Source organism: Thermobia domestica, chromosome 6 (genome assembly GCF_964235325.1).
Source record: "Thermobia domestica chromosome 6, izTheDome1.hap1.1, whole genome shotgun sequence".
NCBI lineage: Eukaryota > Metazoa > Arthropoda > Insecta > Zygentoma > Lepismatidae > Thermobia > Thermobia domestica.
The window spans coordinates 191,965,458-191,985,704 of NC_137459.1; the positions used below are offsets into that span (position 1 = coordinate 191,965,458).

The 20,247-nt window shown below is 34.9% G+C and overlaps 1 protein-coding gene across 5 annotated transcripts in view; it reads left to right on the top strand.

Moving 5' to 3' along the window:
* LOC145688374 (uncharacterized) overlaps window positions 1-20,247 on the top strand; it is a 726,484-nt gene that overhangs the window by 540,558 nt on the left and 165,679 nt on the right. For all 5 annotated transcript variants that reach the window (XM_081762541.1, XM_081762538.1, XM_081762537.1 and 2 more), the window contains one exon: window positions 4,943-5,089. In XM_081762541.1, coding sequence (XP_081618667.1) covers window positions 4,943-5,089 — 147 coding nt within the window. The remainder of the gene's footprint in view (window positions 1-4,942; window positions 5,090-20,247) is intronic.

The window sequence follows — 20,247 nt, forward strand, 5'->3', positions numbered from 1 at the left end:
TTCTTTCCGAATCTACAGCTAGCTGTTCATTTTCTAAGCGTTCGACAAATATCCAATGACTGTCACCTGAATAGTCATTCCAATTGACAGATGTTCTGCCATCTTCATAATTGTTTTTCATGTACTGTTTCTTCTAGTTAAAACACGTTTTTCATATAAGGTAAAATATTCTCGGTTTGTAGTGGCAGGAGTCTGCTTACAATCCGGAACGATAAAGTTATATGAGCACTCAGTTCAGTTCGTTCACCTGTTTTGCATTTTTTCCCTTCTTTTTAAGAAGGGATTCACCTTTCCCGTTCCGAGAGGTGAACACTTAGTGCAGTTTCTTTCAAGTAATCTTTTCGTACATTAGTCGTTTATTTTAGTCATAATAATCATATCTATTTGCATTATAACTATCTTTTGAAGTTATCTTCTTCAGCATGTGAACATATTCTACTCACGTTTGTATGAATTACATGATACTATAAATTTTATTTATCTTGTGCAAGAAAACTTGCTACTTGCTCATACAATATATGTTAGAAAAGCTAAACTAGTGCTGTAGCGCATGATGGCTTATGTTAATAAGGACAATGGACAGTCAATGCAGTCAATTCTCAACACCATTATTGCTAGTATTTTTTGTTTGTTGTTTAACCAAAAATCTATCTGAAAACAAACAATTTCATTCACCTGTTTGATTTTCGTCTTTTTTTTTTTTTTTTTTTTTTTTTTTTAATGAAGGGTAACATATATCGTAAACTTATCGAATTTTCACCGAACTTGCTATGGTGGTAGCTCCTGATAATTTTAATGCGCTTTTGAATTATAACGTGCAGGCCTTTCGATCATCTGTTATGGACCATCAAAGTCAGGGTTAGGAATTAGATTTCTGGAATTCGGCATCTATGGACATGTTCGCCCGTCACATGTGAATGCGGCGATCAAATTGTTCGCGAAATTGGGGACGACGAATTGGGGGAAGTGGTCTGGAACCATTATGTCAGCTACTATCCCGGCATTTGCCTAGTGTGAATGAGGCAAACCCAGGGGACCTCAATCAAGATGGCTGGCCTGAAAATACTTTTATACTTTTTCAACAGTGTGTTCCCACCGGGATTCGAACCCGGGACCGCACTGAAAACGAGAGCGTTTGCGACTATGCTACACGGAGCCACCTAGAGTTTGAGCTTAGTCAACTTTTTGTTGAACTTAGTCAATCTTCTTGAAAACTGAAGTTTTTCATTGCTATTTAGAACAAAAAGTACTGCTAGTTATTAAACTTTAATTTGAAGCATAAGAAAATAACTAATAATGCGGTAGCTGAGCTATGTTCAAAACACAGTATGAATTTATAATAAAGTGATCCTAAGAGCAATGATTAATTGATTGATTGATTAAAATTTAATGGGTCATCAGCAGCGAGATTATTTATCGCCGTCACGATAAGGCCAATTGCCGACACAAGCTCCACATTAAAAATCCACAATAAAACTTCTAAAACAAAGTGTAAATCAAGTATAAGATCTACAAGTTAAGAGAATTAACTAAAGAAACAAGAAAAAATAAAGCATCGATCGTGGAAGTAGTAAATGTATAAATAACAAAATCTAAAATGTATAACAAAAGAAAACTAAAATCAGAACAACTCTTTTTTTGCAATACGGCAACTTACTAGTTAATGACAGAAGGCTTACTTTTCTTTTGAAGCTAAGTTAATTTTATTCAAAATAATGTGGTTTCTTAGTCCTTTTAATTTTGTTAAAATTTATATTTTTAATCATTGATGCGATAAGAAAAATACATGAAAAATTAATTTTAAACACATACTAACTTATTACTCATGTTTCCGAGATCGTTAAACCCTTTGTACGTAATTATAAACTATGAATCCGCTCTTCCCGTTGTTTGAAATAAACAATCAATGCTCTTTGCAATTCTCCAGACCATCACTAAAGAAAACGCTTTAGTTTTGCTTTTTATTTAGAATATTCAAGTAATTACGTATTAAATTTGTAATGAACAATTATTATGAGTTACTCGTATCTGTATATATTCAACCCAATGCACAAAAATGTAAAGATATGTTAAGTTCATTATCTTAAACAATATACCATGAAGTAACACTAAGTTCAAATACGAGTACTGCATTTAAAATTTCAAGATTTAAATTATGTTTTAGATGTGCATTGCAGCAGGAATTATCCATTTGTGCTGTTAATTACGGCAATACTTCTTACTTTTAAAATTGAGTGCTGAAGGGAGTAAATGTAACTGATTATATCTTCATTTCCTTGTTCAGAAAGTAATCTAAAATTGTAAGGTAACTGTACTTAAAACATACACTCTTAAGATAATTGTCGTGCAAATCTTCAAAAATCTTTGACTCGGAACGAGATTTTCCCTTCCCCTTTGTCAGCGAAATCAAATGTTTAATTCACGAAATCGCGTGGTCACTCACAATAACTAGAATTTAAACGTTTTTCTTTCTTCTTTTTTTCTTTTTTCTTTTTTTTCTTTCTTTTTTTTGTGCACTGCCCAACCTCTTCCTCCTCCTTTAATAGTCAAACAAGTGATTTTGTCTCTGCTTTTTGCTGTCATTGTTCAACGGTCTTCAATAACTCTGCAACTTCTTGAATATTTTCATGTAATTTATTCAAATTTAAGAAATGAAAGTTAGTGGAAATATTTCGTTTGCTTTCTGAAAGGCTTCCTGTTTACTTTCAGCAAACTTATTTACGACTCAGAGTGTAGAATTTCTTCATTGCCTTAATTTTGGTGACAACAAAGTAACTATTTGTACATTTATTTATTTTTTCAGTGTTATAAGAAAAACTAACATTTACAGTAAGTGGCCTATCTTTAGTTGGAATTTGTCATTCATGTATAAAAAAGAAGAACAAAGATTGAGAAAAAAGATGAAAGAAACGAACAAAAAGAAAGAAAGACCGTTTGTTTGTGACAAATTTGGGAATGCTCAACTTGCGGCTCGCCAACCGACCTTCTATAGTCTACGAAGCTCTGTAATTTAAAATTTCGACGTGTATAGAGAGGCCATTGAGATATAAGTCACACCTGAACATCTTCGAGAAGGAAGTAGCATCCCGGGGATTGGAGTCTCTTCAGAAAGATTGATAGCAACCCCTAAAGCCTTTTAAAACGGTCGTGGCATATAATCATACAACTGGTCGTTCTGTAAATGATGGGTGTGGCATATAAACACTAACCGGTCATTCTGTTGAGGATGAATGTGGCATATAAACACAAACTGATCGTTCTGTTGAGGGCGGGTGTGATATGTAAACAGTCTGAACTCAGAAAGCGTGTGAGATTTATATGCCTCATGCGTTTAATTTGTGAGATTAATAATTATAAATATTATACGAGATGATATAATAAAAATTCAGTTTGACTTTTCGTCTCTGAAAAAAGGTTAATTTCAAAATAGCCGTCCATAAAGATTGAGTAACCTTTTTTATGACGAATAAAAAAGAAAGATAGTTTGTTGCAATAGCCTGATAAAATGTAAGAATGAGTGCAGTTTATGTAAATGTTAAAGTGCTCTAAAAGGTAGACCTCCACCGATAAGGCGTGCCTGAACTAAATGGAAGTTTGAATGCAATTGAAATAAATTCAGGTACCACATTCTTCCGTCAAAGAAAAAAAAAATCTTCAGTTTAACGTCCCACGATTAAGGGAGACGATGACTAAAGCAAGTGAATGATATGGAAGAATTGGTAGAATGACAAAGTGGGAACGGTAGTAGCCCGAGAAAACCCACGGATAGGATATTGTCCACGTCAAGCTTAATTATTCGGGGATTGATCCACGAACCCCACGCACTAGAAGTAAGCACTCTACCACTGAGCCACCATGCTCCCAATCCGTAAAATATAGGTTTTGCGGTATAAAACCCTACATTTTTTTCTTCTCACGTTATTTAGCAACAGGATGATTATTTCTGGAAGCACTGAACCGTTTTTGGTGGAACTTTTGTCTTTACTTTTGTGTTATATTCAAAATGTCTTTGTTCATTAAAAAGTTCCAAATACAACTGTGAACCATTAACTGGAAACTTAATATTGTACCATTGAGAGGGGTTTGGAGGAGAGTCCGCTATTTAGAGGCATCAGTCCGCCTTTCAGAGTAGTTGTTTGGGAGGAAGTATTACTGGAAAAAATCGGCCAAAAATGTCCGTCCGTTGCGTTATTCGAATCCGAGCAAAGCTAAAACACTAAGTGTTGTATTGTGTCAAGAAGATTTGTTGTTCTTTTCGTGATTTTAGGACTCACAATAAATATTTTTATTTTCTTGAAAACGAAACTTCATTCGTTTTCTTTAATGTTATCTCGTTAAAGTAAAAATATTTTATTCACAGTAAGTCCTTGTCTCATAGCCTCGACACTAAAATGTCTCGGTAAGCTCCAAATCAATCAAAAAACGTATCTTCCATACTCTTTTTAAAAGTTTAACATTCATTATCAGCACTTATGGTAAATAAGATGTAAACCTACAGTTTTACATGCAGGGATTTATTTGTAGCCAGGGAAGCCTGGGAATTTCCCCCCTTCTAAGGTTTGACTTCCTTGTCTCTTAGTTTAGTTTTTCCAACGAAAATACCCCTTTCATAGGCTATATAATCTGTTATAAAGTACAATAATTCAACTTCACGTGTTAGTAGCAACCCTTTATAAAAAATTCCCCCCTTCTACAAAATCCACAAATAAATCACTGTTTACATGTAATCTGAACATTCAATAGTATACATGCATACCCACCGAAAAGCGAACCAGGGCCTTTCACTTATAACGAAAAGAGCGTGGTATTGTTGGTGTATGAAATCATAACGTGTTGGTGTGTTGGCAGATTATGCTTCTTACTTGAGTTTACCTTCAAAAATAGCAATTAATGAACCATTGTTAGAAAACTGCAATCTATATGAAATGTCTTTTTGTTTCAGGACTTGAGGTGATCCTCGAGGAGCCAGAGGAAGAAGAAGCCCAGAGCTCTGTTGGATCTAGCCCAGGCCCGACTTCCAGCTTACAACATGGCTCACTAGAGGGCTCTGAGGGTATTGGTTCTGCAGAAGGCGAGTGCTGCGATGATGGTAAGTGTGTCAGCCTATGGAACGAGCTTTAAAATTTAAAAGGGAAAGCCAATACACACGCGAGTTACGAATTCTGTACGTGTGGTATGCGTCATTCATTCTTTAGTAGATAAACGCTTTTCACGTCCTTATGTGTGCGAACACTGAATTAAGCATGAACTTCAATTAGTCTAAAACTGTTTCTAGCCCATTTATCAGCTGTTACAAAACAATAGCTTAACGTGGAATGAACCTACTATCTTCACGTTAAGATTGTTTTCGCTAATTTTCAACCCATTATGCTTCACGTAACTCCCGAAAATGTGTGAGACTCATACACTCCTTGTATAATTGGATAAAATTATGGATCGTAGTATAACAATACAATTCATTGATTAGTTATAGCATCTCTTTTCATCACCGAAGCTAAATAAGTTGGGTTGCTTGAAGTGAGATCCGGGGTGCACGGTAACTCAGTGATAGTGCAGTTTCCTCTGGTGCGTGGGGTCCCTAGTTCGAGCCCCGGCCAAGTAAGCTTGTGGTGGACAACACAGTATACGCAGGTTTTCTCGAGATACTCCCGTTCCCTCCCACATTATCATTTCACCAATAATAATCGTTTCCTTAGCCTTAGGCATAATCGTGAGACGTCAAACATTAAATACTTCATTTCGTTTTGAAGTGAAATCCGAACAATTGCTCGGATTTTGTCCTCCTACCATAAATCGAACCCAGGATCACTTGCACAGAGAGTAATTGACCACAGAGGGACATTATATGTATGACGACAAGAATAAAATAAACTGCAAATACTAGATCTAGCGACGTCTTTTATCATGCCCCAAAATTTTCTACCTCGCCCGTCATGTTTAGAGCCGCTGTGCTATATAAATTATTGCACTTTTCGTAAGTCTGGAAATTTGATTTTTTTATATTAATTATGTAAGGACACTAGGCCAATTACACAGTTTTTCCTTGAATTCTTTCTTTCTTTTTTGTTTTATAATACTAAAAAAATAAAATTGTGCACTATTATGTTATTTTAAAGTGTGTTCGTTTAATAGGTTTTCTCCAAATATTGTAAAATGGACACAACGCTGCAGTTTGTATTACGATATTTAATAATAAATTCGAATTTTTCAACGCGGTGGCTCAGTGGTAGAGCGTTCATCTCTGGTGCTTGGGGTCCTACGTTCTATCCCAGCTCACGCCAAGTGAACTTTGTGCTGGACAAATACCGTGTGCGTGGGTTTTCTCAGGGTTATGCCAGTTTCTTCATTCCACTCTTTCATTCATTTCTCATTATCACCGTCTCCCTTAGCCTAGCCGGCATAATCGTGGGACTCAAAACTCATAGATTTCATTTCATCTCATTTCGGATTTCTCCAACGCTCTCTTTATTGCTGAGAAATCATATAAGATATTCATCGCAAAGTCAGGTGTGTATGTTTTGTACTAAATTTTTAATAATTTTAAAGAAAAAAGAACTTACTGCTAATTTAAGCCGTAAACAGTTCTTCAAGACGTCTAATTTATTTCGAAAGTATTCTTCTGTGATAATTCCTTGGGAATTATATAATTTGATTTGTAATCTTATAAGAAAATAATAGGTGGAACTAATACCAAAATACGAACCTGGCAGCTAGATTGTTATGTCGATTCCATAACTTTATTCTATAATTTTTTACTTGTGTAAGTCTTTCTTAATAATTGGTTAAACCTAAGACTCAGTTGCTGTGCATAAATATCTAGGCTTTAATCTGTGTTCCGAAGTAACATAACTGAACTGTTCGCCATGTTGCATCGTGATTCAGGTCAGAAGGTCGCAGAGATCAAAAGAACGAATTCAGCGAACAACCAGCCTGGGTATGTTCTTTTCTTTTAAAAGTTTGTGAGTCCCATCAAGTGAATGTTAAGGTGGTATTTTTTTTAATATATAGTCTATGGATGACTTCTTTTCAAATTATTTCCCATTTTTATTCTTATTTTTTCCAGCCTAGCAGTGATGTTTGGAGCTTTGTGAATAAATAAAGTCTAAATGCAAAGAAACAATAACTGAATTTCGTAAATAACGTAGAATGGTTTCCATTGCAACATTCTCAAACATTGAGATTATAGCATTCAGTTCAAAGAGTTCGGTAACTCTGATTAGATGGCAGGCACCTAGTCAGGGGTGGCCACGAGAGCTGAGACTTCTGTGAACATTTTTACCCCAGAAGAATCTTTCAATTATTTGTTTAGATGAAATTGTCTTCAAAAAATAAGCAGTCAAAAATATAAGGTAAATTAAAGTTAGCCCCGCAACAGTTATCTCGAATGAAATGAAAATGAAATGAAATCTTTGAGTTTTACGTCCCACGGTTATGCCGGTTAAGCTAAAGGAGACGGTGATAATGAGTAATGAATGAAATGGTGGAATGAAGAAAGTGGGAGGAAACGGGATAACCCCGAGAAAACCCACGCACACGGTGTTTGTCCACCACAAAGTTCATTTGGCGGGGGCTGGGATCGAATCCGGGACCCCTAGCACCAGAGGTGAACTCGAATGAAATGAAATCTTTAAGTATTACATCCCATGGTTGGTTATGCCGATTAGGCTAAAGGAGATGGAAATGATGAGAAATGAATGGAAATGGTGGAATGAAGAAAGTGGGAAGAAACGGTAGAACCTCGAGAAAACCCACGCACACGGTGTTTGTCCACCATAAAGCTCACTTGGCGTGAGCTGGTATCGAACCAAGACCTTCATGCACCAGAGATGAACGCTCTACCACTGAGCCACTGAGGCCCCAACACAGTTATCTCGGGTCCCCTGTCTTAGTGTTCTGACTATATATGTTAAGGTTTCTAAGTTTCATATTATGAGCTCCATATGCTAGGAATGAACTACATACACAGTACCATGCCGAATATAGACATTGAGACATGTAGAGCTGTATATTGTTGACTCACAGTCTTCATTCAACTTCCAATATTATTTTCATTTTATATTATAAACTAGGCAACAGGGTATAGAACAGCATAAATTGTTGGAGAAAGTGGAAAATTCCCTGGCAGCTGATTTTTCTCCCTCGTGTCTTATTTAGCTTGAAAACTTGTGCACAAAATATTTCTATAACATCTTTTGCACTCCCTTAGGCAAGCAGGTAGTAACCATGAACTTGCATATGAATCGTGTCAGTTGCTATTTTGGAATTCTTATATTGTGCAAGGCACCAATGCTGAACTGGTAGTGGTGATGATATTTATTCGTCCCACATCTTAGAGTTGCGATTGTATTTTGCTCTTCTTCTATACCTAATTACTACTTCCTTTCGTACCTCTTTCAGTAACAAATGACACATTCGTAGACTATATCAATTGAGAATTGGTGTTTATATGAAATCATATTTATTGGACCACAGACCACACTCATAGCTACTGTATTCTTAAAAAAAAAGAAAAAAAAAGAAAAAAAACAGACTTCTATATAACGTTTTAAATGTTTTACTTTATTTTTATTATAGTTAAAAATAATAAACAGGCTATATCCACTATAAGACTTTGTAATTCACGTCGTGAATGTTACTCCTCAAGTATAATGCACGAAAAAGCATTATGTAAAAGGAAATAAGTGCGCACAGTTACACTAGCGCCATCTTATGGTGGAAATGAGAACTTCGTGCTCAATACATCAGTTCTCGTGCTTGTTTGTAGCGACACTGGCAATCGTTTTTATAGCGGTCAAGAAAGAATAAATCAATATTCAATGCCAAAATACAAATACCTCAACTCTCTTACTATTATTATGTACCCTAGATAAACTAATGTTCTGTTGAGTAGCATTATATCAGATTTTGCTTGGGGGAAGGGGCAAAACTCTAGATATGAGTAAATTTTCGGTTTTTCCATTGGTATATTATCATCTGAATTAAAATGTATAAAACTGTCAAACTTAGGAAGGAAAAATTGCATCCCCCGGTGTCCTAAATACCGCCTCTCGTTTCGCCTAAGGTGACAATAAAAGTATGAATGAGTTAAAATACAGTTTAAGTTTACTGAATATTTTTTAAAGTATTCTGTTGAGGTTTTACTTATCAATATTCGACCCATACCGTACCGAAGTCAAGAATTTGAGACGACATCACGTTGAATTGGTCTGCTTGATGTCTGCTCGAAAATTAATCAATATATACTACTACAGCTAACCTTCAATTCAAAACACGAAAATGCGGTTGCGTATCAATTTAGCAGACTTTGTTACTGTATATTGCAGTATTGTCAGTAGTTGTCCTAGTAAAACGTTTACTGAGGAACCAGTACTCTTCATTTCTTTGGAACTGGAAATTTTTACTATTCGACTTGGAAAAGTGTACTTATAGTCCAAGTTGAACCAACTGCGTGTCCATTTTGTCGGTTTTCTTTCTTTTATTATCTTTTTTTTCTCTAAAATCAAAATTCTCTGTGAACACGATTATTGTACAAAGAACAATGTCAAAGCGGAAGATTATCCAGTCATTAGTGTTACCTGTTATTATTAACTGATAAGATTACATTGCTATCTATTTCGTTCGTGACTTCACGAACTGGGTTAAGGTTGTTACTTAATTTCAACTTTTGTTTGTTTATTATAAATTACATTCAAAGTACAACAACTAATTCATGTGCTTATTTACAATAAGCGTATTATCTCCACACTGTCCTAGTTGCAACAACTCGCCTTTGGTGCATGGGGTACCGAATTTGATTCCTGGTTGAGGAGTCTTGAAATTTTAACGCATTAGGTGATTCGGGTTACACCTTGAACTACAGCCTCAGTACTGAAAATGTATGCTATCTTATTGAGGGTACTTATGGCATCTAGTACTTCTTCCTACCTCTCTTTACTATCATCTTGGTTTAAGTCAACGCATTTCGTGCGAAATTATTTTATTTTTAGAGAATTATAAACACTCAAGAAAAACAATTGAGTTTCTTCTCGTCTCGGAAAACGTATCTGTTTTTAATGTCATGTAGAGCCATTCATGGCAAGTAAGAAATTCAAACTCGACCATCTTTGACTTCTGATAGTATTCGTGCCGGTCAAAACATTGTGGGCGTAACGCGGGTTGCATATCTTCCACGCGTGTCCGACTTTGGTTATCCTCATTTTACACCAAGTTGTACTGCGAATATCAAATCATAGTCAAAATATATAAGAGGCGAGTTGATGCTGCTTCCATGGTGGAAAATAGAAGGTGGTCACTCAAACATAAAGCAAAGATATTTGAATTCTAATATTTTCGACGCGCTTTCTGCTAGAAATTTGAAGGGCGAAATACATTGTTTCTTGTTTCTGGTAGACCCTTTAAGCAAAGTATATTCACACTTTGTTTCACTCTCGTATCTTAAATTGTTTACGATATATTAACACTTTTTGATTTTCTAATTTTCAACAATAACTTCGAAATTCGAAAGAATTTGAAGTTAATTTTCTGGCCAAAGTTATCTTTGAATATGAGGTACCTTTGGTATAAATATCAGAGCAATCCGTGTAAGGGTACTTTTCACCGCCTTATCCGGCTATATTATATATTGCCCTTTATTCGCTATACTATATATTGTCAATAATTAAGTTAATATTGCACATTTCCGATATTTTATCTTTACTCCAAAACTGGCGCCCGTGGATTTTTTTTTGATAATGTAGAGCTTTTGTGTTCAAATATCGAAAACCACAACTCGAACCAGGATTGTCCAGTTTTATTATTATTATTATTATTATTATTATTATTATTATTATTATTATTATTATTATTATTATTATTATTATTATTATTATTATTTAATTTACATCAATTGAATATCAAGTTGTTAGTATTTCCTGTAATTGTTTTACCAGTTTTATGTATAATTTTGTTATTAGGATTACCCAGTGGGACTTATAATAATGAACTGTTAATATGTTCGTTCGTTCGTCCGTTACTCCACACAATAACTACTTGAACAAAAGCGAATATAGACGGCTGGAATGATTGGCTCGGCTGAATTTGTTAATGGAGTTAATCCGTTAACACCTTCACGGATAAATGTGACGTTAATAGTGGTTATCCATAATTCGTTTACAATCTATGACGTAAGGGGCACGGGGGCTTAGTAGTAGAGCAAGTACCTCTGGTATGTGGTGTTCCTGATTCGATCACTGGCCAAGTAAGTTTGAGGTGGACAACATGCATTCGTTGGTTACTACTTTCCTCCCACATTTTCATTCCACCAATTCTTCCATTATCATTGACTTGCCTAAATCTTTCGTCTCCCTTAGCCTAAAGGTTGTAATCATGGGGCGTCAAACTGAAATACTTGCCATTTATAAAATCTATAACATTTCCAAGCTTCTATGCAACCTATACAATAGCAAAAGAATGTTGGTTGCCTATAATAAAGGATATAAAATCCCATGACCCTATTTAAGATTTTTATCAGAGTTTATTATTAAGTAAATAATTATTTGAATATAAATGAGAAAAGTGGAGAAGGGCTCAAGTAAAGACAAAGCCTCTTCGCTCGTAAATTTGATTGCTACAAGCTGACCTTGAGAACTTGGAAAGTAGTAAGTAAGGCTCTGTATACAGTTTGAAGTTTCAAGGAAAACAGAAGGTGTCCAGCTGACAGAATGCATTAAGCAAATGCTTTGAAGTCGTAGTTTCCATCTACAAAATTGAATCAATGAGAACGTGTCTTCAAAATGGAGAGCGAAACGGAGAAACAATAACCTACTGTATTCTAGAGAGTATATAAAAAGGGATTTTCGCCCATGGACGTCTGCGTTCCTTCTTGTTGTTGTAGGTTGGAAGCAATCGATCAACGACCCGGAAACTTCTCTCTGAACCGTTATTCTATTGCGGTGGGATCTTCTCCGTGCATCATCAAGCAACCCTCTTGCTTCCAACTTCTATTGATCTGAAAGGGGAGAGTCTGCTCTCAGCTTCTCTGGAGAGACTTGCTTCTCTTATTCTTCTTTAGCCCATCGACGAAGAGCATAGACTACGAGAAGATGCTTAAAGCTTCTGGATTAAAGCTTACTTTAAGCAGATGTAAGTTCAATTTGATTATTAAAAAAAAAAAAAAAGGTCTTAACGTGTGATATATTAGAACTCATCATTCTCAATCTCCACATCAATCCGGAATGTGTAGGAGAAGAAATTCCCTCTGATGTCTCATGTGGGAATGTTTATGAGGTTGTAAAATTCTTGTATCAGTTCGAACTGCTGCATATAGCTGTATAATTTGGGGGGCTTGTAATTAAGGAGCTGTATAATTTGGGGGCTTGTAATTAAGAGATGAATGCTTTACAGTGTCGGATTAAGTGAAAACCAAGTTTGGTACAGGAGGATACTTGACGCAACATCAGAATTACGATTTAATTACAATTGTCCATGGCAACCGCGGATTACAAAAAGATAGAAAATGAAGTGAAATTATTTTTTTTTTATTTAACGTCCCACAGTTGTGCCCTTTAGGCTTAAGGAGACGGATTAATAATGAAAGCGAATTATTACATAATAATTGGTAATACATGAATATAGGAGGAAATGGAACAATCCAAAGATAAGCCACGGACATGATGTTGTCTTCCATTAACTCACATGGCCTATGATCAATCCAGGAACCTCACGCACCAGACGTGAACACTTTACTACCAAACCACCGTGTCCCTTTAATAAAATAGCAATGTGATCAACCACACTTGTTTTCTCAATATAAAAATATTTGATTGTGTAGATTCTTTAGTAAAGCAGGAATTTTCTTCATACTCCTAGGTCTCGTGAACTTTAATGTCATCCAAGGTTGGTTCAAGACTGGGAAAGGTTAAGAAATACTGATCTAGGGAAAGGCATACATTATGTCTTTCTTTCTTACACATCCAATGCAGCTCATCTCATATACATATCTTATTACATATCTCATCTGGTTCGGTGTGTTCACAGAACAATTTAAGTTGGAGACTTATTTATTTATATTGTTCTAGATACAGGTAGAGTCATTTGACCTACTTGGAATAATAATCAACCAAAGATAGAAGTTATTGTGGAAGGTAGTCTACCAGGTTGATTGTGTATATTTAAGTTCCTTCTCCACATTTGCGTTGCAAGAGTGATAAAAAAAAAAAAAAAACGTTTCCGCTGGACAGCCGCAAGGTTGTGTTTGAACTCCCTTTTACATCAATGATACTTTCCCTTCTACCTTTATTACTGTTGATACTAGAAATGTAGAGAAGTGGGGTGGGTTTCTTTTTAAGACTTCCAAAGTAATGCTAGGCATAAGTGTTGGAAGTATTAAAGAACGGCTTTGTCCGTCCGTCTGTCGACAGCGATTTCTTTCGATCGATTTAACGTTCCTAGAATGGGTTCCATCTCCTCCGTAAATCCTCTATTCAAAACAGAAGTGGTTCAAATTAGCCATTTCCGGTTTCAACGTCTATTGGTATAGAACGAAAATGGTAACAGAGAGCAAAAAGCTTTTTTTTTTTTTTCAAACGATTCAAAGTTTCAAGACAACCACAACACTTGTCCAGAACCAAAAGTGGATCAAATTTACTATGACGTCCATTTGCATTGCTGATTTCCGTAAGAGATATGGAGATTTTTTTATGCAATCAGATTCAACTTCCCAGGAATAATTTTCATCTCCTCCATTAACTATCTATTCAAACCGAAAGTGGTTCAAATTAGCTTTTTTCGGTTTCAATATTTATCACCATAGAACAAAAACGGTGACAGATGGAATGGCAACAAACGTTTTCTTGGAAACGATTCGGCGTCTCAGCGCAACATGTCATGGCTATCCGTAACATTTACCTAAACAGGAAGTGGTTGAAATTAACTAGTACTTCTGATTTAAATACTGATTTTCATTGAGCAAAAATTGCCAGTAATATCGAGAAGCGGTTTTCTGTAATCGATTCAGCGTTCCAACAATAAATTCTCCTCCCTTAACCCTCTCTTCAAACCGGAAGTAGTTCGAATTAATTAGTTCTCGTTTCATCCGTTATCGCCATAGAACATAGCATGTAATAGCGAATAGTGAATGGTTTTTTGATATGGATTTTGCGTCCAAGACACAGGTTCTATCTTTGTTCTTAGTACTCTGTTGCAATCAATAGTTACTGGTGTATTGTATCACTTCAAGTTTGAGCATTAAATTTGCATAATTTGGAAGTCTATATTAGTTTCACACTGTGAAACAAAATTCACTTTATTTATTTATTTATTTTACTTTCTTGAATCATTGTATACAACAAACTCAAGTTTCCCGTCAGGATATTCTTATTTCAGTTTGTTTTTCAACAAGAATCTTAATTACAGCGATATTTCGGATGCAAATATTAGCGGAGTCATTACAGTCTCAGCATGAAGTTTAAATATATAAATCAATGCTGTCAGTAATAGCATTTGCCTGTGCTGCATTAGATGATTTTTTTTTCTTTTTTATTTCTCACGTTACATCAAGAGCTGAACTTTGCTGCAGCAAACGTCTCTGTTGTAAGGATGGTACTGTATTGTGACAGGGAGTTTCCATAGCGACTGTTCTACTTTTCCTCGTCACAAAATGGTTTATCTCGTAGATGTTACGTTAATGGTATCGCCTTAACTATATATATGACGTAGTTTTAAGCAGATGTGACTATATACGAGGATGTACTGTAGCACTCAAAATTATAAGACCACCCTTATAAAAACATGATTTTCGACTGTTACAGTCACACTTGTTATTTTATTGAAAAACTAATTACATATTCTGAAAGAACAAGTAATTTTACATAAAGAAACACTGTTTTGAATTGGTTTTGCTGGTTTCCCGACATTAAGCTTTTTTTTTTTTTTTTTTTTTTTTTTACTTTTGGAAAATTTGCCGAAAATTAACATGCCTCAGAGTCGAAGTAAAGGATTAGTATCAAACAAAAATACAAAATACTTAAGTATGGAGGCTCGACTAAATAGAAAAATATTCGTTTTCTGGTAAGAATTTATTCGTATGCAAGTGATTGCACCAAAAAAAAAATCGATTTTTTAAGCTTCAAAATCTGCTGTATTTTGCCGTAAAATTTTTGTGGGTTTTTACTAGTAGTCTATAAAACTGCTATCTGTCATAAAATATCATAAACTTGATGGCACTACCACCTGTTATCGACAACACAAAATTGCAAGCCAACACACGGCCATTCGATTTACACTTGTGTTTACATGCGACAATTTGTTTGATCGAAGACAAAGGCAGTGTTTCTTTTGAAATGGCGAACGTCAATTAATTGGTTCAAGAAAAGGTGACAACAATGAAAGAGAGATAGCTGAGACATCTTGAACATTAGTAAATCGTGTGTTCACTAAACCGTTAAGCGATATGAAGATACGAAACTAGTGTCCGAATGTGAAAGTCGCAGCAGAGAACGTGTTCTTGACAATTGTGCTGTTAGATAGCCATGGTCGATGGTTCTGTAAATAAATACGAATAGACACTTAGATTTAATGAAGTAATATGTGATTCCGTCAAAGATGAAATGGCTGAGAAGAGGGACGACTTAGTTGTACCAATAAAATAATGTACTTGCCATATCTCCCGAAACTGCAACGTAAGATTTGGTTCAAAGAGATGAAAATTCCTCTGCTGGAAGGTCCAGCACGATCGCCAGACATAAACCGAACTGAAGAGATATGGGAATTAATGAACCAAGAATTAGCAAAAAGGAAGATTGATTTTTGTGCTGGAGTTTCGGAGAGCAATTGCTCAAATGTGGGAAAACTTCAGGACTGAAAAGAATGTTTTCAGGAATTTTGTAAAATCAATTCCAGAACGTTTGACGCACAACGCAAAAGGTGGGTTAACAATTAGTAAGATACGTAAACAAAAAAATAATACCTTCGAACAGGTAAATAAATTATGAAAAAATGAAAAAGGGTGGAAACGTGTATTTTTACAGATTTTGCAGAGGTATAAAATAACTTGGTACATAAGAAACTTTTCATGGAAACCAAGCCGATTTTTGTCTTTGTCATAATTTTCTAAACAGGGATTTATATTTTTCTTTAAAATAAATATGTGCCTGGATTTAAGAAGATAAAAGTTTATTCATTTGCGGCAAATTATACAAAAGTATACAGACTCACCTTAAGTCAGGGAAACTACCAAAACCAATCCAAAACAGTGTTTCCTTATGTAAAATGACTTGTTCTTTCAGAATATGTACTTATTTTTTCAATAAAATAACAAATATGACTGTAATAGTCGAAACCCATGTTATTTTAAGGGTGCTCTTATATTTTTGACAATTACAGTATCAATTTTATGTGTTTAGATACAAATTGTGGATCAAAGCATTCAAGAGATAAATAATGGAAAAAGACAAACGAGACTGGCTACATACTTGTTACCGGCGCTGAATAAAGAAGATACATACACCTTTCAGTTTAACGTCCCACGATTATGACTTTAGACTAAGGTAGACGATGATTAAAGCAAGTGAATGATGATGGGAATATTGGTGGAATGAGAAAGTGGGAGGAAACGGGAGTACCCCGAGGAAACCTACGGACCGATGTTGTCCACCACAGACTTACTTGTCCAGAGTTCGAACCAGAGAACCCACGCACCAGAGGTAAGCGCTCTACCACTGAGCCATTGTGTCCCTCTTGAATAAAGAATAATTTATTAGTTTTCTAGCTCTTTTCAGTCACCTGGTTTTCTGCTTTGTAAGCTAATCGAGATAATGAGAAACAAATAAATCATGATAATAGATAGATAAAATTTAATAAAATGGATGAGTCTAGGACGTTCCACACACACATAGACATACACATAAGATGCAACATAAAATCAATTCATAACTCGGCACTCTATAGTGCAGTAGGTTTACAAGAATTCTCGCCTATTTGCCCATGATATGCAGCTATGGAACGTACATTATTATCTTAAAACAGCTACTTTTGGCTTAGATTCCTGGTGTTTCAGATATTAACTTCCTTCTTCAGTACAGAGGCTTTAGAATTAACATTCTGGACTTATAATTTAACGTGAAATGCAAACCGAGTGCAATCCCACCGGGATTCAAACTCTGGATACTCACAGTGAAGGAATTTTGGTTCAGTATACATATGGTTGGCCATTAATCAACTCAATGTTCTTAAAGAAGTTTCTGGGATTACTGTGAAGGAAATAAAACCATAGAAGACGGAAATATTACCATGTAATTTTTTGTGACAAACATTCTTGAGCTTCTATGTGCTTGTGGGTTCTATTCGAGATTTTCTGTAGTTTGAATCTTTTTCACTGACTAACGCAAGTACGCTCCCTAAGCAATCGTGAGATGACCGTAATCATAAACTTACCTGCAGTTTACCTCAACCTTATCGTCGAAAAACTATATGGAAATGTGTTAATAAATTTTGAATAAGCACTTTTTTGTCTTTTCCTCGTTTATGGATTTATAAAGACGCTTAGAGAAGAAATTCTAAAATTGATTACAAAATATAATTTTATTTGATCGCCATTTTATGTTAATTCTAATCCGTGTAGTAGATATAAGAACTTGGCAGTAACGCTTAGTTGTTATTTTAACGACTTGAAGACTGGTGGCCCGTGTTCTTTCCCTGACATGTTCCTAATATTGTAAAGCAATAAATATTTGTTTCCTTAATTTGTAATTACCGTGTTATTACATACCGAAGGAATTGAAAACTTTGGTTTGCTTAATGTAAGTACCATGTTAGAGGAAGTGACGTAGCTGGGTGTTACTGATGACCGCTCAACCTGAAAGACTCTTGCATAGATTTTTCGTTTTACGTTTTCTTCATGTGGTTTGCTTAGGCAGGAGAAAAACCACGTGGTTCAGACAAAGAACTAAGCCAGACGATGCATTTGAGTAAGTCTCGAGATCTTTGCATGATGGCATTTTGCTGTTTCTTATACCTACAACTCGATTTACTGAACTTCCATTCTCTTTACCTTAAGAGTATTGGTACCAACATAATTTCTTATACAACACAGTCCATTCTTTACTCAAGAAAAAGCGGGAAGTGAACTTTTTTCTTTCCATGTATTTAAATCTAGGGAGTGAAAGTGGGTCGAAGAAAGTACATTTTGATTGGCAATGGAATGATTTTTTTTTTTCCGGAAGGATATCCCGTTGAGAATTTTTCGTATGCTTTCTATAATTTAAGGCTTGGTGTCTTCGTACTCTGTAAGGCTGAAGAAGAAAAATTCAATGTTGGAGAGAACCTCTTGTATTGGTACTTGTATTATGGTTTTGTCTTCTTGTAAATTTTAGTTGTATAAGGAAAGTGTCAGACAACGTAACAAATCGAGTTCCCTTTTCTTTTAATAATGGTTATTCCAGTTCCCAAGCATTATTTTCAAGTAAATCTATGAAGGTCAAAAAGGTCAAAGTAGGCGGAAATGATATTTTGTTTGTATTTGTCTTGCAATTTTAAAAGCTACTTTCTGTTGTGGCATTTTTATATGTTAAAAAAAATGCTAATACTGTATCTCTAATATAGATAGTCCAACCACAGTGATATGACAGCGAGATCTGTATTGCTGGAACACACAAATGAATGCAGTATCGTATTGCCATTTTTTTATTATAATGCATACAACGAACTATTTTTACTTGTTAATGTGTTATCCATTTGACAAAGTTGAAATATATACATACACAAAGGTTTGCGACGAAAGTTTTAGTTCTACTTTTCAACATGAATATTATTTGAGAAAAATGCCTAAATTCGCTTGCCATTCGTTTTAGAGACTCACGTTTGGAATCAACTAAAGATGAGCAAAGAGCCCTCACCGGACTTGGTAGACCGAGGACAAATTGAAAGATTTTGAAACGCAAAGGGGTACCAATATTTTTGAAAAGTTTTTAAAAGAAAAAGTGGCGGAACTGCAATGTCTTTATGTAATTTAAACCCAAATTGGCAGATAAACAAATTTCAGAATTTGGTCTGAATCCATGGAATCAAGTTTCAACACGTGGCTTGAAATTAAGTATGAATCTAGCTTCTGCATTTTCTGATATGTTAGAGGGCACAAATGCTAAAACCCGTTTTATATTAATTAATAATACTAAACTAATAACTTAATAACAAACTAAATTATTATTATTATTATTATTATTATTATTATTATTATTAATAATAATAATAATAATAATAATAATAATAATAATAATAATAATAATAATAATAATAATAATAATAATAATAATAATAATAATAATAAATTTTTAAATGTAAATAATTAGAATTTTTAATTAAGCACGACTGTAACCTGTAGTGTATAACGGACCAAAGGTTCAGGTGCAACAACTAGTTATATAGAATACTAATTCTACATATTTCCTTACAAAATATCTCTCTTCGAAGGAGAAAGGGAGGAATAGGGCTACATTTTGAGCCATTTCCTTGTTAAATGTTGTTGATAATTTGTTTCCTCATTTTTAATTACATAAGCAAAAACTAATTATTTAGTATTATATTCAATTGTTGGGTGTCGTTTTCAGATTGAGTAGCGAGAAAGCCGGATAAATAAAGGGAGTGTCAAAAACCTTGTTTGGAATCACGAATTCACGAGTAGCTCAGTCAAATTCTTTGTTTTGTTGTAATCGTGGAGGAGTGGCTCAAATGTAAAGAGCTTTTCATGTTTCAGTGAAATATTGCGTGTTGCACGAATCTCAAGGAACGCTATCTGTCACCCGAACGGAAGTTTCTTCATTGTATTCAAGAGCAACAAGTTACTTAGCTAGATGCTTCAAGTTCACACTACTCAGTAGATGGTCGTTGCTTGCAGCTATTAAATTTATTCACTGAGATATGCTGGAAAGTTATGGCGTTTAGTGTGAGTTTTGTATTAGAAACAAGCTTTAAGTACATCTTTAACAAGAGAACGTTATAAATATAACAATTGCGCAAAAATAAGTAAGGATACATTCAACTGTACCCCTTCCCAGTCTTAAACTGTAGAGAATATAATAAGTATCCATATTGCTAGTCAATCCATACGCGTTCGTTAAACCTTCTTTACACGCAGATGACATTGGAATTCTCGCCATGGGTAAGTTAAATATTTTTCATAAGAAAAACTGAAATCAATACTATCATCGAATAAAGCAGAAACGTCTCTTGAATATCAATCGATACGGAATCAGGCTATGATTCTTTACTACTAAA